Raw genomic sequence first — 23,163 nt, forward strand, 5'->3', positions numbered from 1 at the left:
GGGGCACAGTCTGTGAGGAGGACCACACGGCGGGGCACGGTCTGTGAGGAGGACCACATGGGGGGGTACGGTCTGTGAGGAGGACCACACGGGGGGGTATGATATGGGAGGAGGAGGACCACACGGGGGGGCACGGTCTGTGAGGAGGACCACACGGGGGGGTATGATATGGGAGGAAGACCATATGGGAGGGGCACGGTCTGTGAGGAGGACCACACGGGGGGGCATGGTCTGTGAGGAGGACCACACGGCGGGGCACGGTCTGTGAGGAGGACCACATGGGGGGGCATGGTCTGTGAGGAGGACCACACGGGGGGGTACGGTCTGTGAGGAGGACCACACGGAGGGGCATGGTCTGTGAGGAGGACCACACGGGGGGGTATGATATGGGAGGAAGACCATATGGGAGGGGCATGGTCTGTAAGGAGGACCACACGGGGGGGGCACGGTCTGTGAGGAGGACCACACGGGGGCACGGTCTGTGAGGAGGACCATACGGGGGGGGGCACGGTCTATGAGGAGGACCACACGGGGGGGCACGGTCTGTGAGGAGGACCATACGGGGGGGGCACGGTCTGTGAGGAGGACCATACGGGGGGTGGGCACGGTCTGTGAGGAGGACCACATGGGGGGGCACAGTCTGTGAGGAGGACCACACGGGGGCACGGTCTGTGAGGAGGACCACACGGGGGCACGGTCTGTGAGGAGGAGGACCACACGGGGAGCACGGTCTGGGAGGAGGACCACACGGGGGGGCACGGTCTGGGAGGAGGAGGACCACACGGGGGGGAGAGCACGGCTGTTGCCCGCCCGAGCTCAGTGGGGGAGGGCAGGGCCGGCTTTTCCAGGGACAGCGTGCAGCAGCTCTATCCTGAGCTTGCCTGGGGAGGGGCCTAGAGAGGACGCCCCAGGGAGAAGAGGGGACCTGACTCCTCCCTGCAGGGAGTGGAGCGCTGGGGGCAGGTGCGGCCAAGGCTGGCTTTCCAAGCAGCCCTGCTGGTTAATGGGCCAGAAACTCCATTCCAGTTGCTGCAGAGCTGGCCCACGTGTCCAGTGGCCTGGAGGACCCGCAGTAGAGCCTTCGTGTGGGTCTTCCCAGACCCCGGTGTGCGTCCACCAGACCCGGGTGTGTGTCTACCAGGCCCTGGTGTGCATCCACCAGACCCCAGTGTGCGTCTACCAGGCCCTGGGTACGCGTCCACCAGACCCCGGTGTGCGTCTACCAGGCCCTGGGTGTGCGTCTACCAGGCCCTGGGTGTGCGTCCACCAGACCCGGGTGTGCGTCCCCCAGACCCCGGTGTGTGTCCACCAGACCCGGGTGTGTGTCCACCAGACCCGGGTGTGCATCCACCAGACCCCGGGTGTGTGTCCACCAGACCCCAGTGTGCGTCTACCAGGCCCTGGGTGTGCGTCCACCAGACCCTGGTGTGCGTCCACCAGACCCCAGTGTGCGTCCACCAGACCCTGGGTGTGCGTCCACCAGACCCGGGTGTGCGTCTACCAGGCCCCGGGTGTGCATCCACCAGACCTGGGTGTGCGTCCACCAGACCCCGGTGTGCGTCTACCAGGCCCTGGGTGTGTATCCACTAGACCCCGGTGTGTGTCCACCAGACCCCGGTGTGTGTCCACCAGACCCCGGTGTGCGTCCACCAGACCCGGGTGTGCGTCCACCAGGTGGGCTGCTTGACGTTGCTCAGGCCTTTAGAAGAAGTAGGCATTGAGAGTGCAGTGGCAGAGCAGCCCGTGTCCTGGGAGGCGTCCGCTGGAGCACAGCCGTGCTGGGCCCCCCTCCAGGCTTTGGGGAAGCGCAGCTGCCCGTCTCACAAGGGTGACAAGGGCCGGCCTCTCTGCGCTGGGGGCAGAGGAGTGACGGGTGCTCGGCTTTGGTGCCAGCCCAGATGGGGCTGTGCAGCCTGGCTGTACAAATCAAGGCCGTGAGCGCAGCGCACACCCAGCGTCGCAAGCCGGTGTTCACTAAAGGTTATGTTTGCCTTAAACTAATTAAAGCCATTTGTATCAAATGACTGGAGTGACTTCCCTTTTGAAAATAAAGGGAAAAAAACGGAAAGAAGTTGTCTTTAAAAAAAAAAAAAAACTGAGTTAATTTCATCAACTGAGTCGAGAGCTGCACTATCAATTTTATTACATTGAAATGTGAGAATAAATCAGTGAGGTGAAGACGGAATCTTCATCTAGATCAGTCTGCACACATCAGAGCTGGCTCAATGCGAGCTCTTTGGAGAACGGCCCACGAGTGCCAGAGCAGTGCGTGTAGACGTCGGAGGCCACCCTCCCCGGGGTGCAGGGGGCGTGTGCAGAGGGCCACGTGCAGGGGGGCGTTGCAGGGGGCTTGTGCAGAGGGCCATGTGCAGGGGTGTGTGCAGGGGGTGTGTGCAGAGGGCCACATGCAGGGGGTGTGTGCAGGGGGGGCATGTGCAGGGGATGTGTGTAGGGGTGTGTGTCCAGAGTGTCGTTTGCATGGGGTGTGTGTGTGCAGGGGGACAGGTGCAGGGTCCGTGTGCCGAGGGCTGTGTGCAGGGTCCGTGTGCCGAGGGCTGTGTGCACTGCTCCTGGAGTCACCTCCGGTTCAGTCCTGTGGAGGTCCCGGCAACCCGAGTGCCCTTTTGTAATTTGCTGGCATCTGCTCACCGGCGTCACGCAAACGGGCCAGACTGGGATGAATGTGCATGAATCATGGTTTGTGTCTGAGAGGACGCTCTAGCAGATGTTCCTTCCCATTAAGCTGCACACACACTACGTCCTGCTGGAGCTGGGTCCCGAGCTAGGAGCAGAGGCTGCACAGACACCGGGCGTCTCGCACCCTTTTCGCGGATGGCCCTCGGTGTGTGCTCTCCTCTCATCCCCGCGATGACAGCGCGTGACGCCCTTCTGCCAGAGGCCAGAGCTGTTCTCCAGGACTGGCTCTGTGCCCTCACGCAGGACCTGTCGAGGGGCCTGGGTGCTCAGTGTGCACACACGCTGCTGGGTGGTGGTGGTGCAGCCCGGGCTGTGCTCAGGCACGGAGGGTGATGCGGCTTTGGGAGTCTTTCCCCGGGACACTTGGCCCAGGGGAGCTGAATGTACACGTGGGGCGGCGGGGACAGACACCCGCTCTGGCGCTGACGCAGGGCTGACGTGGTCTCCCCGGGGATCCCGAGTGGCAGAGGAGGCTGGCTCGGATGGAGTCGGGAGTCTGTTTCCAGGGCCGCCAGGACCCATTCCCTGAGCACCTGCCATGGGCCAACGTTCAGCGTCTCCGTGTGTGGCCAGAATCTGCCCCGCGGCATTGCCTCCCTTTTCTGCAGATGGAGACCCTGAGACTTGGCGCAGGCAGCTGGCTGTCCCACAGTTCACAGCTAGAGCGTGACCACACCGGGCACGGGCCCTGCCCAGACTCCGAACCACAGCCCCTGCACGGAGCCGACAGCTGCCTGGGCTCTGGGCTGGCGGCGGCTGCTGCCTCAGCCCCACCTGGTCCCTGGGGCTTCCGCCCCGTCCAGCCCCTGCCAGCCTCGGTGCCCCTTCCACTGTGACTCCCCTGGGGTGCGCCCGGCCCTGGCAGAGAACAGGAGGGGGATCTGAGCACCAGGGTCCAGGCGGGCAGAGTGGCAGCCGTGCCCACCCCTGCTGCAAGGATGCGCCCCTGTGGGGCTCCGCCCACAGCAGACCCGCAGGCCCAGGAGGCAGCCTCCCGCCAGGTGACAGACGCCGCCCACAGCTGCACCGTCCCCTCTTACACTCTGCTCGCTGTGTCCTGAAGCCCTCTTCCACAAAGCGCTTCCATCTGATGAAATTTAATGCTGTGATTTAGGATGGAAACACATTGAGCCATGCGTTGCTCCTCCACATCAGATGTAACCGAAGGCTTTCTAATAGGCGCTAGGAGGAGAGTTTAACGTGTGAAGTCGCGACTAATGATGACATAGCTAGTGTTGTCACCACTGGAGCACTTGGTTTTAACACTGCCCGGGTCCACTGGCTTAGGTGTGGGCCCTCGTGTGGTCCCCCGGCTTCTCCGAGTTAACAGCCACAGGGCACAGTGACCTTCCAGAAGACCAGGGTGATGGTAACACGTGACGTTCCTGCTGTGTTTGTAAAGCTGTATCGTGCTCCGTCCGTGAGTGTACAAGTCAGTGTCTCCTATAGGCTGGGTGTGTGTGTCCTGTGTGGGTGTCCTACACAATACACTGCACACAGTGTCGTGTGCAGGGAAGGGATGTGTCCATCTCCTGTGTAATACTGGGTGTACTACATCGTGTGCAGTGATAGTGTGATGTGGACACGTCAGCGTGTGTCCATCTCCTGTATCACACTGGGTGTACAGTGTCGTGTGTAGCTATGGTGTGATGTGCACACGTCAGCGTGTGTCCATCTCCTGTATGACACTGGGTGTACTGCGTTGTGTGTAGTGATGGTGTGATGTGGACACGTCAGCGTGTGTCCATCTCCTGTGTCACACTGTGTGTACAGTGTCGTGTGTAGTGGTGGTGTGATGTGCACACGTCAGCGTGTGTCCATCTCCTGTATGACACTGTGTGTACTGTGTTGTGTGTAGTGATGGTGTGATGTGGACACGTCAGCGTGTGTCCATCTCCTGTATGACACTGTGTGTACTGTGTTGTGTGTAGTGATGGTGTGATGTGGACACGTCAGCGTGTGTCCATCTCCTGTGTCACACTGGGTGTACAGTGTCATGTGTGGTGCGATGTGGACACGTCAGCATGTGTCCATCTCCTGTGTCACACTGTGCGTACAGTGTCGTGTCCAGCGTTAGTGTCAACGTGAACAACTGCATGTCAGTGTCCTCACTGGTTTTAGCTCTCTCTTCCCTGTGTGCCCGAGAGTGGCTGGTGTTCAGCTGGCCCTGAGCTGCCCGCTCCCCTCTCTGTCTCTGTCCCGCCCCTGAGCCCAGTCTCAGCTGCCTCGGCTCTGGGACTTTGCACCTGCTCTCCCCCGCTGTCTGGTGCCCTCTGCACCGCCCATTTACCCCACCACTTCTTTTCCCTGTGGCCTCAGTTGAATGACTAATTCCGCGGTGTCTCCACCTGGTCCCGAGTACGGCTCACTTGCAGGGCTAGTTGGGCACTAACTGCCCACTGCCAGAAGCCTGCACCTTCAGCTTTCTCTGATCTGCCCAGCCTGTGCCACGCCTGGAGCAGGGCGACGCTCGGCACTCAGTACTGACCGGGAACGGGGACGGCGCCGAGCCCTGTGTCCTGGGCAGGCTGCAGACTTCCTGTGGTCAGCACTCCGTGGGCCAGACCAGAGGCAGCTGCGGAGCAGGCAAGCACACGAGGCCTGCACCTCACGAGGTGGCCGTCCTGTGGACAGTGCATCAGCATTCCTGTTGCTGTGAGGCAGACGTGGGCCAGGTGCTGTCGTCCACTGTAGGGCGGACACCACGAGGCGGCAGCAGATGCTGGGGCCCCACATCAGCCCTCTGGGGTGGCCGGTTTGGCAGGAAGGGTGAACTGCTGGGCCTCCCCAGCTGCCACCTAAACGGGGCCGAGGCTGCCCCTGGCCCTGAGGGAGGGGTGTGCTCCCCAGGCCACCCTGTGCCTCATGGCCCCCGAGGGCGTGCCCCCGCCTCTGCTTGGTGCTTCTGGGCCAGAGAGAAGTTAACGGCCGCTGACGCGGTGCAGGTGCCGGTGCGTCCATGTCTGTGACTCACACGGTTCTTCTTTTCCCCAAGATCTGGTCTGTTCCTCGGCCCGGGATGGGAACAGCCACTCACAGGTGCACACCGTGCCCAGGTGTCCCATGGGACAGCAGCCGGGATGCCCGTGTCAGGCACTCTGGGCCTGTTCTCGGGCCCTGGGCATGTGCTGCCACCTCGGGGCAAGCCTGCCAAGCCCCGAGATGACCTGAACACAGTGAGAGACCCCTGCGGTCAGCAGAGGTCACGGCCAGGCCAGGCCGGGGTGGCAGAACTCTGGAAGATCAGCCGAGTGCCTGATGAGCTCTGAGTCTGGCCAAGACACGTGGCTCAGTTAGCATCACTCTGTTTTCTCGTTCAACACTTCTGGGGCTTGTTGGAGTGTGCAGGGGAACCTGTCTGCCCCAGGAGCTTGACAAGGGGGTGGAAGCCCTGCGCGGGAGCCCTGGGGGAGCCAGGTCCCCGGGGCAGGCCTGGTGGTCCCTGGAGTCCCGCAGGGGTGACCAGGTCTCCAGCAGGTGTTGGGGAGACCCCAGGTCCCCTCTTCCCAGGCCCGGAGGCAGCTTTTCCTCCTTGTGCAGCGAGACCCAAACAGGGCCGCTCACGGCTGCCCAATCGTTGCAGTCAGAGCTCAGCTGACGGCACAGGAGCTGTCCCCACCCAAACCCACCTCGCCTTTCCCCAGGGCCCTTCAAGGTCCCCTCACCCCTCGCCCCTCGGCTCTTGTTTCCTGCATGGCCCAGGCCGACCCCGCAGAGCTCCCTGGAGAGTAAGACACCAGCCTGCTCTGTGCCCCTGGAGAGACCCCGGCCGGGAGGGGTCCTCAGGGGCTAGAAGGCAGATTCCCTGTGTCGGAGCCCCTGTGCAGTGCGAGGGGTGGGTCCATCAGACTCCCAGAGGCCCCGCCCCCCGCCCAGGCCTCAGCCCTGTGGCAACAGCAGCCGAAGGCTCCCGGAAGGGCTGGGGGCTTGGGAAAGACTCAGGACCAAAGGAGGCAGGAGGTTTGGTAACTGCCCACAGCCAGGGCCCGCTTCAGGGACAAGTGGGGCGGACCTAAGCCGGGGCCCACGGAGGGGCTCAGGGCCTGGCTGGCTGCTGTCGTGGACGTGGGCCACAGAGGCCGATGTGGACGCCACTCGCTCAGGCTTGGGCGGATGTGGGCTGGTGTTGACAGCGTTAGGGTCCACAGACTCCCCTTCAACCTCTAATCGGACACTGGCTGCAGCGCCCGCTGCTGGGGGCCTGCCTGGAATTGGGGTCACCTGCAGCCACGGACACTGCAGGATGTGGGCGTCCCACTGGGGCGTCCCGCTGGCCACGGCAAGGGGCGGGCGGGCCCCGGGGAGGTGAGAAGGGGAGGAGCCGTGAAGACCGCGCACGTCGTGAGGGTTTGGGGACAGACAGCTTGTCCTCAAGGTCACCTTCAGACAAAGTAGTGCTGACGTGCGGCACCGCGCGGCGGCTCTCTCCTGTTCTTCCCCCACACGTGCGGCCGAGCGCATCCGTGTTGATGCCGAGCGGCGTTTCTCCTCCGTCTTCCGTGACGGCTCAGACGTCGTCTCTGCACGGTTTTCCTTGTGCCTCTCAGGCTGCGTGTTCACATGTGTGCACATGTGTGTGGTGTGTGCACAGTGTGTGTCTCTGTGTGTGCAAATGTATGCTGTGTGCAGTGTGTGTACATATGTGTATTGTGTGCACAGTATCTCTGTGTACATGTGTGTGTTGTGTACCCACGTCTGTGTGTGTGCATTGTGTGCCCATGTCTGTGTGCGTGCATGTGTGTGCTGTGTGCACAGTGTGTGTACATGTATGTATTGTGTGCATAGTATCTCTATGTACATGTGTGTGTGGTGTGCCCATGTCTGTGTGTGTATTGTATGCCCGTGTCTGTGTGTGTACACATGTGTATTGTGTGCACAGTGTCTCTGTGTGCACATGTATGTTGTGTGCCCGTGTCTGTGTCTGTGTGTGTGTGTGCACAACATCCACCTCCCACATGGATGGGCACCAGGCGTGTGGTGCCGGCTCGGGGACAGGAATGGCAGCGGCGAGCCAGGCTGTGACTTTCCTGACAAGCAGTCTAGGGAAGGGGCATTGCCTGCTCAGGGCTGGGTGAGGGCACGTGGTGCGGGGCTGGGGGCTGGCATGTCCCCTCCTGCAGCAGCTGCCTGGGGGCTGGGTGAGGGCACGTGGCGCGGGGCTGGGGGCTGGGGGCTGGGTGAGGGCACATGGCGCGGGGCTGGGGGTGGCGCGTCCCCTCCGGCAGCAGCTGCCTGGGGAGGTGGGCGTCGCTCCGATAAAGTGGCCGGCACTGTGGGACTGTGCTCTCTGAAGAGTTCCACCTGAATCTGAGGAAGTACTGCAGATCCTAGTGTGAAGTTTGCATAAATCTCTCTCCCTCTTCTCCTACCTCCTACCCCCCATCTCTCTCTCTCTCTTCCATCAACCTTTCTGTCTGTAGCTACCCCCATCTCCAGGTTGCAGAGGAGGAGTCAGGTTATGGGGGGAGGAGCTGGGGTTCAGGGGAGGAGCCAGGCAGGGGGAGGAGCCAGGCTGGGGGGAGGGGTGCCCTTGCGGTACCCTGATCCTTCCTGCCGGAGGAAGTGAGCTCCTGTCTGGGTGTTTTACAGCCCTTGCTCCTGTGAGGGGAAATCCAGGAGGTTAGAAGTGGGTAGAAAATCAATTCTCTGCAGCTTGTCAACTCTGTGAAATCGCTGCCTGTGGAAAATGTCGGAGGGCCCGGGCGTGATTTGCCGTTTATATGGAAATAATCTCCCGTAGAGGGAGTTGAAGGAGGTGCACGCAGATCTCATTTGCCAGCTTGCTGGGCAAGGCGGGGGCAGGGCGGCCAGGGAGAGCCCCAGCCCGGGGAGCCCTCGCTGGCCCGGGCCATCCCCCTCACTCAGAGACCTGCCGTCCTCCCCGGTCAGGGCGCGGACGATCCCGCAGGAGACCACCGACAGGTGAGGAGGAGCTGGCCGCCGCGTGCCGCTGCAGTTTTGGCCTGCGTGGCTGGCCCGCGGCTGTGGCTCCTGCACAGGTGCACGGAGAGGTGGCAGGTGCAGGCTGTGGTCCCAGGGTCCTGTACGTGGGCAGTGCCACAGTGCTGTCTTCCTGCCCTCTCAGACTTGTGCCTGTATGTTCCCAGCTGGGCCAGCAGCTCTGGGGGGGACAGGGACAGGGCTGGGCCTCAGCTCCCCAGTCCCTGGGTATCCAGGCTGCTCCTGCAGCAGGACAAAGTGCAGCCCTGGGGACCTGGCCTGGGCCTGGCGCCTCTGCCCCCTTCCGTGTCCTGAGCTGCTTGGGAGGGGCCCAAGGGCAGCAGCTGCTCCAGCCCTGTCTGCAGTCTTCTCACAGCAGGGTTCTGCCGTGTGACACTAGCCCGAGGCCAGCTTGTCCCTCCCTCTCTGTGGCCGTCCTCTGTGGGCTGCAGCCGAGCCTTCCCAGCACGGGGAACCCCTGGGCCCTCTCCTTTTGTGGGTTTGTATTCATCCAGAACTCATTGTCTCCCCGCCTCCCTGGTTGCTCAGGAGCCAGCAGCTCAATTTTCCACGCAGCCGGCGTGAGCACAGAGCCCAGGCACCGTCCAAGGACGGATGTGTCTCCCTGATGTTTCGGTCCCTGCTGAGGAGGCGGGCTCGGCAGCCAGCGCGCTCACCACGCCGCGCGGAGCTGTGCACAATGGGCCCCGCGTGTCGTTTGTACGATCTTAAGCATAAAGAGCCTTTTCCCTATTTTATTCCCAAGTTTTTCAAAGGAGTTCAGTGCTGCTGACATGGGCGAGTGTCCCCAGCCTCCTTTCTGGTGGCATTCGTGACCTGGGACAGCGCTCACTGTGTGGACTTCGCCCAGGTGTGGCGTGAGGTGGTGGTGCCTCCTCGGCCTGAGCCCCCTGGGCTGGGATGTTGGGGTGCCTGCGGGGACAGGTCAAGATGCTGCTCACTGGTTTTACACACTCTGCCCCGGGAGGTAGGAGTGCTCACGCATGGAAGCAGACGGGGGCAAACAGTGGGCGGGACCCCAGACCCCAGACTGGCTCCACCACTCCTGTATCTGGGACCTGCCTGGGTGTCCTCCCAGGGCCACAGGTCACTGGGCAGAGATGTGGAGGTGCAGAGGTGCGGAGGTGAGGAGGGTGCGGAGGTGAGGTGAGGAGGGTGCAGAGATGGGGAGGTGCAGAGGTGCGGAGGTGCAAAGGTGCAGAGATGGGGAGGTGTAGAGGTGCGGAGGTGCAGAGGTGCGGAGGTGAGGAGGGTGCAGAGGTGCAGAGATGCGGAGGTGAGGAGGTGAGGAGGTGCAGGGGTGAGGAGGTGGGGAGGTGCAGAGGTGTGGAGGTGCGGAGTTGGGGAGGTGCAGAGATGGGAGGTGAGGAGGTGCAGAGGTGAGGAGGTGCAGAGGTGCGGAGGTGAGGAGGTGAGGAGGTGCAGAGGTGAGGAGGTGCAGAGATGAGGAGGTGCAGAGGTGCGGAGGTGAGGAGGTGCAGAGGTGCAGAGGTGTGGAGGTGAGGAAGATGCAGAGGTGAGGAGGTGCAGAGGTGTGGAGGTGCAGAGGTGTGGAGGTGCGGAGGTGAGGAGGTGAGGAGGTGCAGAGGTGAGGAGGTGCAGAGATGAGGAGGTGCAGAGGTGTGGAGGTGAGGAGGTGAGGAGGTGCAGAGGTGAGGAGGTGCAGAGATGAGGAGGTGCAGAGGTGCGGAGGTGAGGAGGTGAGGAGGTGAGGAGGTGCAGAGGTGCAGAGGTGTGGAGGTGAGGAAGATGCAGAGGTGGGGAGGTGCAGAGGTGAGGAGGTGCAGAGGTGAGGAGGTGAGGAGGTGTAGAGGTGAGGAGGTGCAGAGGTGAGGAGGTGCGGAGATGAGCATTTCTAGGTTTCTTTCCAGCGAGCTGTGTGCTGGGGCTGGTGTGGGTGGGGCTTGGTGTTGTGGATGCTCTTTTTTTTTTTTTTCAGATTTATTTATTTGAAAGGCAGAGTTGCAGAGCCAGAGAGAGATCTTCCACCTGCTCATTCACTCCCCAAATGGCCGCATCTGCTGGGGCTGGGCCAGGCCTAAGCCAGGAGCCAGGAGCTTCATCCAGGTCTCCCACATGGCTGTCAGGAGCCCAAGCACTTGGGCCGTCTTCCGCTGCTTTCTCAGCCATAAGCAGGGAGCTGGATTGGAAGTGGAGCATCCAGGACTCAAACCAGCGCCCGTGTGGGATGACGGGGCTGCAGGCGACGGCCTTATCCACTGCGCCATGGCGCCGGCCCTAGTGTAGATGTTCCTTGCAGACCCTTCCCAGCTCACAACAATGTGGGAGTTCAAGTCGCTCCCTCCCCCCACACGGGTGCCCCTGCGTGGCAGGGAGGCCCAGCCTCACGGGCACCACCCAGCCTCAGGGTGCCCCTGCGTGGCAGGGAGGCCCAGCCTCATGGGCACCACCCAGCCTCAGCCCCGGCTCTTCAGAAGGGGTTCAGAAGGGACTGCTCCCAGGAGCAGCCCAGCCGCGGAGGAGGGTGGATTCCTGTCTGCCCATCTCACTTCCTGGGTTGGCCCCTCCCCACGGGAAGGCGGGCGGCCCCCAGGCCCTCCAGGGTTGTTGTGGGGTCTGAGCGTCTCCAGTGTTCACTGCAGACGCTGCCTGGTACCTAGTGGACTTCACATCCCAGAGCAGGAGGAGACACAGAGGTCCGTCCACTTCCTGGGTGGGAAGACCCAGGCCAAGGGACTGTTGTGCCTGAGCGAATGCGGAGGGACCACGCCCTGGTAAACTCTGGGGTCCGCCATTGCCGGGGTGGAGAGCGGCTGGCGCCTGGAGAACGCTCGACCCCAAAGCTCAAAGCAACAGGGTTTATAAAGGTGAAAACCATGGGAAGGGACGGGAATACGTGGTTCCTGGGGTCAAGCTGACCCACGTCCTGTGTGAAACTACCAGGAATTACAGTCCTGATAATACCAGTTACGGTCCTGACAGTTGTCCAGCTGCTGACCTCAGCCGCTTGGACCACAGACAAGTTGCAATGTTAACACTGGTCCGGGGCAGCCCGCCTGTCTGAAGCTTGGGCGACCACGAAGGGAGGCTGTTTTTCCGAGCAGGGTGTGGCTGTGACGCTGCCGTCTGAGTGTCACACCAGGTCACGGTGTGGGTGAATCTCGGGTGCTCTGAAGTGGAGTCCTGCTGCCAGGGTGCCCCAGGACCTTGGCATCACCCAAGCCACAGGGATGCGTCCACTTCCAGGTCACTTCTGGAACCGCGGGTGTGCTTTTCGTGTTTCCTGATCGGTTGACAGCTTCGACTTGCTCACCGTCGCCTCTCGCTGTAGTGATTCTGACGTTCCTCATCCCACGTGCAGGCGGCAGGCACTGCCGTCTTCTGTGTGTGGCAGGCCCGGGTGAGGAGCGGCCTCTGGGCGGGTGGACGTGCACTGGCGGCTGTGGCTCGGACCCTCCCCATACCCCCTGGGGAGCCCAGGAGGACCCTGGCTGACTGCACAGGTGCTCAGAGCTCAGCCTGCCGAGGGCTGGGGCCTCCCTCTTCTCGCTCTTCTAGCCGCCGCTTTCCAGGGGGTGAGTGAGGACTGCTGTGGGCCCCCGGGGAGTCCTGGGCCCCTTGCAGGGCAGCACCCTCTGGCGGCTCCCAATACCTGCCCTCTCGCATCCCAACAAAGCAGGAAAGACCGCGGCCCGCCCGTCTCCCTGTCGCTTGGCGCTGTGGCAGGAGGCCCCTGGGAGCTCCTCTGGGTCCAGCCGCAGAGCCCGGCGCAGTCAGGACCCTCTGCAAGGAGCAGACGCATCGCCCACAACCCGGAGTGCCTCAGCGCCCACAGCCACGCCGCTTGTTGATTTTCCTCCATAAACGAGTCCCTCGTGCGGCGCCGGGAGCAGTTAGGACCTTGTCGTCAGGGTGTGTGGGCAGGCCCAGGGCACAGAGTGCGGGCGTGTCTGAGCGGCCTGCAGAGAACCCCGGAGCAAGTGCTCCCGTGGGCCAGCTGTGGGGGAGGCGCTGCTCCGGGCGGCGGCAGAGTCCCTGACTTGCAGAGTTAAGCGGGGCAGGGCGCGCCAGGTTGTCACAGGTGATCCGGGCATCATGTCCTTCCCAGGGACTTGCAAACCGTTGCCAAACCCTCTACTCCAAGAAGCCCTCAGGAGGAGCAGAGTAGACCCGTGTGTCCCCAGATCGGCCATAAGCAGCGTAGGGAGGGTTTTGAGGTGCTTCCCCTGGGGAGCGGGCAGCCACCCAGCGGCTCTGCTCTCCGCCGAGAGGAGTGCCGGGCCCGGCGGGCTTTCTCTTCCTGATGCCTGTTGTGCACCTGCTCTTAGAGGGTCTCAGCCCACGTGTCAGGGGCGACGAGTGCCCTGTGCTGTATTGGCGCCATGGTGTGGACTGTGGGCCTCTCCTCTGTCTGCTGACAGCGCCAGGCTGCTCCCTGGGGCTTTCTCTTTGCCCCACTTTGGATGAAATCCCACCCAGAGGGCATCCGGCTCATGCTTACATGCCACTCGCTCATGTCCAGTCACAGGGTCTCCGTGCCGCCGTCAGTGCCCGCCATCCAGGTAACCGCTGGAAGAGCCTGGCGTCTCTGTGGCGGAACCCTGGGGCACCTGGACACCCGGACTCCTGCTTTGGGCTGGGTACCGGGGTGCAGGGGAAGGGAGGGCTCAGCCCTGTTGTCCTGCTCCCCCGTGGGTGGGCTGCCTCTGCTGCCCGCAGGGTGGAGGCCGGGAACGGGGTCTGAGGACCTGGCTGGCCTGCCGCGGGGCTCCCGCGCTCTCTGCAATGGAGGTGCAGTGTCCAGCCAGCCTGATTCAGAGGTGGCTGTGGAGTTAGAGATGAGGGCAGGACTGTCCCACGTGGAACCAGAGCAGGTGTCCTGAGGTCTAGTGACCTCGACGGGGACTGAGCGTGGGGAGCGATTCTGCGGAGTTCCGGAGTCGTCACACTGTCCAGTGACTGCTCACCACCCGGAGTGGCGCAGCATCTTCCCATGGCCGGAATCTTCTTGGTTCGGGCTTGGTTACTGGGTTCGGTGGGAAGCTGACAGGTCCTTCCCCAGAGCCAGCCTGCACCTGTGGCTCTTGGTGGGGGTCGTGGTCAGCTCGGGCCAGTCTCTGCGTGTAGGAGACCTTGGCTCAGGCCTACACACACTTGCAGAGGCAGGACCTGTGCTTGATTGTCCACAGCCCGTGCCGAGGGCGGCTGCCCTGTTAACAGCCAGGGAGCTGTTTGCCCGCTGGGCAGTCTGCAGGCCAGGGCAGAGCAACGGCAGCGGACGAGGGCCTCCCTGCTGTACACGTTATGGAAGAGGACATCAAACCTGAGCTCTGTGTCTCCAGGATCTCCTGATTTCCCCCTCTTCCCTGGCCACAGGGAACAACTGCTTGGCAAAGTGCCATGCGGTCGGACTGTGGTTAACCTTATGCCCACTTTGGGGGAAGCAGAGGGAACCACAGGCTGAGCAGCCTGGAGCCCTCCTGCCCTGCAGGGTGGCGCAGGGCAGTGTGCGATGGCCACCAGCTCTGGACGCTGTCTCCCTGGTCTCGTGTCCTGTCGGAAGCGCTGTGTCCCGTCCGTCCACAGCCCGGCGGCCAGTGGCCAGCAGTGATTTCCGTGGCGGACCTGGAATCCAGGGAGCCCCTGCCGGCTCAGAGCACTGTGGGCCCTGGGCACGTGAGGGCGGCCTGAGGCACAGCACCTCCCCCCAACCTGGACAGGGGCTGCCCATTGGCTGTGGGGGTTCTCACAGCCTCCCCTGGCTACAGGGCCACCAGGGACCATCCACAGTCCCCATCACCCTTGTCAGGTGACAGCTAACCGGGGGCCTCTCCTTACAAGCCTGGGGAGACAGACGCTGGGCATGGCTGCTGGGAGATGGGTCCTGGACATTGAGGGGTGGGCAGAGGGCAGTGTTGGGAGGCAGCTCCCGCCATGTGGCCCAGGCCGACCCTGCACGCCCACCTCAGCAAGAGAACGATGTGGCTCGACCTCCACCCACAGTCTCCCTGCGGAGCTCACAGCTGACCAGAATGGCCACGTCGCATTTGGGCTCCGATTGTTCCGTTTTCCCAGCCTGGTGTGCACGTGCAGTGCTAACCATGACTGCTCTGGTCCAACAGATAAAGGCCAAGAGCGCAGCCGCAGCCGGGCCGCCTGCCCCCCAGCTCTGATGCTGCACCCAGCGCCCGAGAGGAAGAGCCTGCCCACGGACAGCGACGAGAAGGTCGGTCTGGGAACCCCAGGGTGGGGGAGTGGGGGCACGCTTCCCGGCCTGTTCCCATGTGGTGTCCGTGCAATGATGCCCCTGCTCTGCGGAGACTGCCGGCTGCAGGCCAGCAGCTCGGGAGCTCTGTGCGGGAGCGCGGCTGGGCCAGGCATCCCGAGAGCTCACCGGCAGGTGCCCCAGGGAGCGAGCATTTTTGGGACACACAGAGGACCACACAGCCCTACGTGGACGCTGCCTAGCAAGGCGTGGCTTGTGCTTGGGTTTCATCGCTGGGGAAACCCAGTGCGTTGCTTTCTCCTGGTCGGAGGCCTTTCTCCCTGCTATTTCCCGGGAGGCATCGTCAGGACACACCTGTCACAGCAGAGTCCTTGCTGGGAACAGCCCAAGGCCTTCCGTTTCCTGCCACGTTTGAAAATCACGAATCACATTTTGTCAGCTCTCGTCTGTCAGATCGGCTGGGGCTCTGGGCCGACTCGGCGCTGGTGGCCCTTCCAATCCTCTGCCGCTGTCCTTCTCTCTGCCACTGTCCCTCTCTCTGCTGCTGTCCCCGTCTCTGTCACTGTCCCCGTCTCTGCCACTGTCCCCGTCTCTGCCGCTGTCCCTCTCTCTGCTGCTGTCCCCATCTCTGTCACTGTCCCTGTCTCTGCCACTGTCCCCATCTCTGTCACTGTCCCTGTCCCTGCCACTGTCCCTGTGAGTGCTCTGTCCCCCCTCCTAGTGTTCTCCGGGGACAGGGTCCCCATAGGCAGGCACCGTTGTCCCCACAGTCAGAGCTGCTGTGACGTGAGCGGCGACCCAAACGCTAGCGCGGAGACATCTTCTGCCTGGACGCATGGTTTTCCCATAAAGATGGACGCCTGTGCCGGAACTGCAGGGCAGCTGTCCCAGGGCCGCGGGGCTCTGCAGGCCTCACTCAGCTTCAGGACTTCAGCACCAGGGGTCTCATGCCCTGGTTAGCCATTTTCTTTCTTTCTTTGTTAAAGATTTATTTGTTTGAAAGTCAGAGATATGCAGAGAGAGGTGAAGAAGAGAGAGAGGAGAGGCAGAGAGAGAGAGAGAGAGAGAGAGAGAAGTCTTCCATCCGATGGTTCACTCCATTGGCCACAATGGCTGGAGCTGCGCTGATCCGAAGCCAGGAGCCAGGAGCTTCTCCAGGTCTCCCATGTGGGTGCAGGGGCCCAAGCAGTTGGCCATTCTCCACTGCTTTCCCAGGCCACAGCAGAGAGCTGGACTGGAAGAGGAGCAGCCGGGTCTCAAACCGGCGCCCATATGGATGCCGGCACTCAGACCAGGGTGTTGACCATTGCGCCACAGCACCGGGCCTGCTTAGCCATTTTCATCACCAGCAGGAAACCACAGCCTGCGTGTGACTCCTGCAGACAGCCAGGTGGTCAGCGTGGGGAAGCTGCACGCCCAAGATTCCAGAGTGGTCCCCCCACAGACCACACCTGCCCCTCACCTGGACCACACACCCCATCCCCTCCCCCACAGACCACACCTGCCCCTCACCTGGACCACCCACCCCACCCCCACAGACCACACCTGGCCCTCACCTGGACCACCCACCCCCTCCCCCACAGACCACACCTGCCCCTCACCTGGACCACCCACCCCCTCCCCCACAGACCACACCTGGCCCTCACCTGGACCACACACCCCACCCCCACAGACCATACCTGGCCCTCACCTGGACCACACACCCCATCCCCACAGACCACACCTGCCCCTCACCTGGACCACCCACCCCCTCCCCCACAGACCACACCTGCCCCTCACCTGGACCACCCACACCCTCCCCCACAGACCACACCTGCCCCTCACCTGGACCACCCACCCCCTCCCCCACAGACCACACCTGCCCCTCACCTGGACCACACACCCCATCCCCCACAGACCACACCTGCCCCTCACCTGGACCACCCACACCCTCCCCCACAGACCACACCTGCCCCTCACCTGGACCACCCACACCCTCCCCCACAGACCACACCTGCCCCTCACCTGGAGCACACACCCCATCCCCCACAGACCACACCTGCCCCTCACCTGGAGCACACACCCCATCCCCCACAGACCACACCTGCCCCTCACCTGGACCACCCACCCCATCCCCCACAGACCACACCTGCCCCTCACCTGGACCACCCACACCCTCCCCCACAGACCACACCTGCCCCTCACCTGGACCACCCACCCCACCTTCTCACAGACCACACCTGCCCCTCACCTGGACCACCCACCCCTCCCCCCACAGACCACACCTGCCCCTCACCTGGAGCACACACCCCCTCCCCCACAGACCACACCTGCCCCTCACCTGGACCACCCACCCCATCCCCCACAGACCACACCTGCCCCTCACCTGGACCACCCACCCCCTCCCCCACAGACCACACCTGCCCCTCACCTGGACCACCCACCCCACCTTCTCACAGACCACACCTGCCCCTCACCTGGACCACACACCCCATCCCCCACAGACCACACCTGCCCCTCACCTGGACCACACACCCCATCCCCCACAGACCATACCTGCCCCTCACCTGGACCACACACCCCATCCCCCACAGACCACACCTGCCCCTCCCCCGGACCACCCACCCCCTCCCCCACAGACCACACCTGCCCCTCACCTGGACCACACACCCCTCCCCCACAGACCACACCTGCCCCTCACCTGGACCACCCACCCCCTCCCCCACAGACCACACCTGCTCCTCACCTGGACCACCCACCCCACCCTCTCACAGACCACACCTGCCCCTCACCCGGACCATAGCTGGCGTTGCCCACCAGTGGAAGGCTCCTTGTTGTGTTCCTGTCGCTCAGTGAGTGTCATTGCAGAGGTCCCCCCAGCGTTCTGCCTGGTGCGGTAACATAAACTCGGTTTCTGTGCACATTTTTTGTGACAAGCGTTTCTGAGCCCTCCCTGTGATGCTAATCATTTATCCTGACCTCATTTTCTCAGGGAAATCAAAGATGTTTTCTACTACCAGAAAATTCTTTTTGAAGATGTGGTTCTTCAGTTCTGAAATGCAAGGGCAGTTGTTTGAACCCCGTCCCTGTTCAGGGTGCTTATCTGTCGGGGTGAGGGGGCCGGGGCAGACGCCAGCGGGTGCAGGAGCCAGTGCTCGGCAGGTTCCTGGAGCCCCTGTGGTGTTTGAGCCACGCCTTTGCAGCCTTGCCTGTGCCAGGGCCGGGTGGGGACTTTCCTGGGGAAGGCTCCGCTCCCAGGCCCTCGTGGTGTGGGCCCAGCACCGCCATCCAGTCTGGAGCACGTGGTCCAGGAGGGGCCGCTTCCTGTGTCTGCAGAACCCCCAGGCCCCGTCGGGCAGAGGGGCGTGTTTGGGGTTTGTCTCCCTCTTGTCCCTCAGAGACGCGTGGGTTCCTGCACCTGTTCCTCGGATGCAGGCTGCTGGGCTGCGGGATCCCCCGTCCTCCTAGCTGCCCTGTCTGAGAAGTGGGTCAGGCGATGGTAGCAGGTGCGGGCCCATGGACAGGTGGGCTGGGCCCTGGAGCACTGGACACCACGTTTCTAGGGTAGCCTGGCCCCCGGAAGGACTCACTCGGCTGTGGTTGGTCAGGTGGTGAGGCATCTTCTCCCCTACGCTGTCTCCTAAACTCGGGTGTGGATGACGTTGTAAAGGGTCAGGATGACCGGTTCTTCTCTGACGGTCTCAGTGCAGAGCGGAGCTGCTGCTTCGGACAGTGCGTTGCTGTCTCCCAGTCTCTCCTGATTCTCCGAAAGAGAGCGTCGTGCTCGTTGCGTTGTTCCAAGTTTGCCATCGAACCGTGGGCAGCGGGCAGCAGCGGTCGGCGTTCCTCATGCCGGGACTCCCGTGCCCTCTGCTGGATGGCTGCGCCGAGGCCGTGCTGCCTGGGGCTCCACTGCACAAGTGGGACGCTGTCTGCCCGTGACCGGACGGCGGGCCCTGCCTGTTGTCCATCAGCGGGTGCGGGCCCTGGGGCCCTGGGCTGTTCCCAGTGCTAACCTCAGATGGCCGCTCCTCTCCAGCGCAGAGCAATGACACAACCTTTGTTTGTTTGGTTTCCAATTACAGGGGAGGGTCCCCATTTTCCTGTAGGAGCTGTCACGTCCAGGTTCTGCCTTCTAGGAACCCGCCATCAGGACAGAATGCAGCCCCAGCTCAGGCCCAGGGAGGGGTGACCTCCTGCGGGCCCAGCCCTTCGTTCCTGCTCACTCTCCCCTGCCCCGAGGGGAGCTGGACGTGCCAGGCTGGCTGCGCTTCGAGGGCCCCTGCCCCTGGACGTGGTGTTCTGATGGCACGGGGGCCCTGGCCGCTGGCTCCGCCCTTGTCCAGAGGTGAACGCAAGAGCAGCAGAGCAGCGGGGTCGGGCGGGTGGGCTGGGGACGCGGAATGCAGCCGAGTGACGCGGGTCAAGGCGCCCGTCACCCTGAATTGTCACAGAGAAGACCCCACTGCGTTCACCTCTGGACCCCAGCCAGGGCTGTGTGCAGGGGCTTTCCTGGGTCTTCGCTGGGTCGCCCGTCATTGACCAGTGTTTAACAGCGGCCTCTCTCTCTCTCTCTCTCTCTGTCTCTGTCTCTCTGTCTCTCTCTGTCTCTCTGTCTCTCTCTCTCTGTCTCTCTCTCTCTCTCTCAGGGGCCTCCTTCCATCCTGGTGCAAGGAGAGGACAGCACGGCGAGAGGCACCAGACCTGTGGCCTCCACCCCGGTGCCCGGCTCCCCCTGGTAAGAAGCCTGAGTGTGCCTTGGCCCCGTGCTTGCCTGAGGCCCCCAGAGGGAAATGCAGGTCCCTGCCCGCGCTGCTTGAGAAGTGGCTCTGTGCCTCCCTCCCAGCAGGGGAGCTGCACACGGCTCTGTGCCCCCTCCCGGCAGGGGACCTGCATACTGGGTCACTTCCTGCGGAGGGAAGAGGCTTCCCAGGTGACGGGTGTCCTGCTCTGACGATGGAGTGAGGTTCCAGTCCTGCTCCCCGGCAGCCACGGCAGGGCCCAGCGAGCGCCCACGCCTTGCGTGCCTCACGCTTCAAAGGGTTTTCTCGCCGCTGCTGCCGGCAGACGCCAGGCCGAGTGGCTGTCAGTTGCAGCGCGCCCGGCTGTCCGCGGCCGCCCGCGAGGGTTCCGAGCTTCAGTTTGCCGAGCTCAGGAGTGCCCCCACCAGGGAGCCAGGCTCTGGTTTTCAAAAATGCCCTTTAATAATGGAGTCTTTGGAAGCCGAATAAAAGGTGGTTATAGTAAAACTGCATCGCGGAACCCGGAGATCTGAGTGCGGCGTGCGGCTGGGGGGGCGGCTCCTGCACGCGCTGCTGTGTCCTGTGCTGGCGCCTCGCCGCACCCTGCGCAGTGAGTGAGGGCGCCCCAGGGGCCGGGCCCTGCCTGGTGGCCTCCTCGGAGGGGTGAACCCACGCCCAGCCCGAGAGGCCCAGGCCCTTCCTTGTGCCGCTGGCCCGCCGTGGGGTGCTGCCCTCCCTACACCAGCTCTCCGCCCTGCGCGTCTGCGTTGTGGGGCTCGGTGCAGTGCCCCCTGCCACCTGGCTGCACTTCGGAGTGCCTCAGAACCCGCGGGCAGGGCTCAGCCCCTAAGACCACCGCCGCTGGGGGTGCTAGCGGCCAGCGGGGTCCTCGGCCTCCTGCCCTTCTGCCCAGCTGAGCACAGGCGAGGTGACCCTGGACCTCCACGGTGGTGGTGATGGCTCCCAGAGCGACTCAGAGCTCAGGAAAGGGCTTTCCTGGCCCTGCGGCTTCAAGGTCAGGGATGTGAGCTGAGAGCCGCCCACTGAGCAGTGCAGCTGGGACGGGGTGCCGAGCCCCTGGCCCGGCCAGGACCTGAGTGCACTGCCCGGGGCCACCTGGCCTCACCCCTCCAGGCCACCTGGGTTTCCAGTGCTCAGGCTTTGTTGGCAAAGTCGTTGCCAAGTGATTGATTGATCACGTCTGGGCTGATAGTCCCCACCTGCCGATGTCCGATGTCCTGGCTGCACTCCTGGACCTGACCGGAAGCCCCGGGGTCACAGCCCTAGTGACACCCAGGTGGGCGCCAGGGCCCTTAGGAGTAACAAAGGACATGACCCCCCTTCCCCCCCACCCGGTTCTAGGAGCTTCTGTGGCCAAGCCTATTTTGTTTGTAATAGTTTTTTTTTCATTTTTTTTTAAAGATTTATTACTTTATTTTGGAAGTGTGACAGAGAGGTCTTCCATCCACTGGTTCGCTCCCCAGATGGCCACAATGGTCAGAGCTCAGCTGATCCAAAGCCAGGAGCCAGGAGCTTCTTCCAGGTCTCCTACGTCACCCCGCGAGGTGGAGCCCCTGTCACCCCGCGAGGTCAAGCCCCTGTCACATGGCGAGGTTGAGCCCCTGTCACTCCGCGAGGTTGAGCCCCTGTCACCCGGCGAGGTCGAGCCCCTGTCACCCCGCGAGGTGGAGCCCCTGTCACATGGCGAGGTCGAGCCCCTGTCACCCCGCGAGGTCGAGCCCCTGTCACCCGGCGAGGTCGAGCCCCTGTCACCCGGCTGAAGTGGCCTCTTGACCGCCACCGGATTTCAGTGCCGAGGACCTCAGCCCTGTGGCCGCGGGTGCGGGGCAGGGAGGGTGGGGCGTTGAGCAGCTGGGATGGAAGAGCCCAGCCCAGGAGCCCAGAGAGGACCGTGAGTGGCAGCTGTGTTTGGAGGGTGGGGTGACGGAGCCCTCTTACTACCACTGCTGGCAGGCAGGGTGTGGGGGCGGCCAGGAGGACGGCTGGCACTGGTGGGCAGGGTGTGCGGGGCGGCCAGGAGGACAGCTGGTGGAGTTTGGGCCTGGGCGGAGAGGGGAGGAGCAGCCGAGGAGCCCCCGGATGTGCCGCTGTCCTGGTCGTCACGTGGACTGGCGCTGGTGGGGTGCCGGCTCCTGGCCCTTTCTGTCTGACTCGGGAGCGCCTTGGGGAGCTGGAGGCCCCCAGCAGGGCCCAGCCAGGGCTACCGCAGGTGGACGGAGGAGCCCCTCTCCATGGGGGGCTCTGTAGGGATCGGAACGGGGCCTGGCTGCTGGGGTCACCAGGCACCAGGCCTCTGCTGGCGCCGCCCTGGTCCTTCCGCCGTGCCTATGAACAGGAGTCTGCGGCTGTGTTGGGAGGCCTGAGACCGAGGCTGTGAGGGTCACAGGACCCCAGCAGCCCCAAGCAGGGGCTTGTGTGGCCCCTGGAGGGCAAGGGGCGGCTGCGCCTGCACCTGCGCCTGCTGTCGGTACTCTGGGTGAGGAGGGAGGTCGTGTGCATTGAGGTGTGACACCCTCATTAGTCTCAGCATCACGCGTGGTGACCTCAGGGACGCCACACTTCCCCGACCCTGCAGCCTGCCACTCGTTCCCCGCATCATCCGCTCTGCCCCGTCCTCGGGGGCGTGCGGGCAGGCAGCCTCTGGCCAGGCACCCGCGGCTCAGGGAGACCCTGGGGAGGCAGGTCTGGGGGCGGGCATGTGGCACCACCGGCCGTCTCCTCTCCCCCTCCCACTTAAAACCACCCATGGCTCGGGAAGGGCGCCGCTGCCCAGGTGGAGACAATTACAGGGCAGTGGCTACCTTGCAGCTTCTAACAAGCACCTTTGCTGGACTGGTAAGAGCCAGAAGGAATGAGCAGGGCCCTGGGCAGAGCCAGGAGGACCGACGAGGCAGGTGGAACTGGGGCCGGCCCGGTGTCGGCTCCAGCAACGGGGGCAGCAGCCCTTCGCCCCCACCCTGGGGGAGCTCTTCGGCTGTTGTCTCAGGACAAGAGGCCAGACCGGCAGCTCTGGAAGGCTCCAGGCAGGCGGGCACGGCGCTGTTGGCCTGTCTGGCATGGTCCCTCCCCACTGCTCAGGCCCTGAGGCTCAGGAGAGAAGGCCGTGGGCTTGCAGGGAGCCGTCCTGTGCTTGGAACCCCCTCCAAAGCAGGTTGGTGTGGGAGGGGGTGTGCATGGACTCTGGCAGGTGAGCTCAGGGTGTGCCAGGGCCCCCTGGCTGGCAGTGACCAGGTAGGGGGCAGGGAGTGACCGGAGGAGCTGGCAGTGAGCAGACGGGCGGTGAGCAGACGGGCGGGCCGTGCCTCTGGGACAGCTCTGGGCTGAGTCACTCCTCACAGCCAGGCCCCAGGGCCCTCTGCCCACGCCCCAGGGACCCCGTTCTTGCCGCTTTCCCTGTGGGGTGTCCTCCCCAGCATCCACTGGCCGGCCAAGCCCCAGGCCTCTCTTGGCAAGGCCAGGCGGAATCTCCGGGTTGTCAGATCAGACCTGGTCCTGGAGGAGAGCGTGTGTGGTGCCGAGTGCGAGACCGCCACCTCAGGCCCACGCTCCCCCGCAAGCCTGGCCCTGGAGGACTCC

The 23,163-nt window shown here is 63.6% G+C and overlaps 1 protein-coding gene across 1 annotated transcript in view; it reads left to right on the forward strand.

The window, feature by feature from the left end:
- TCERG1L (transcription elongation regulator 1 like) overlaps positions 1-23,163 on the forward strand; it is a 159,464-nt gene that overhangs the window by 89,773 nt on the left and 46,528 nt on the right. Inside the window, exons 5-6 of the mRNA XM_070058271.1 lie at positions 14,742-14,845; positions 19,474-19,562. Of these exons, the coding sequence (XP_069914372.1) occupies positions 14,742-14,845; positions 19,474-19,562 (193 nt within the window). The remainder of the gene's footprint in view (positions 1-14,741; positions 14,846-19,473; positions 19,563-23,163) is intronic.

The sequence above is a fragment of the Oryctolagus cuniculus genome, chromosome 15 (genome assembly GCF_964237555.1).
Source record: "Oryctolagus cuniculus chromosome 15, mOryCun1.1, whole genome shotgun sequence".
NCBI lineage: Eukaryota > Metazoa > Chordata > Mammalia > Lagomorpha > Leporidae > Oryctolagus > Oryctolagus cuniculus.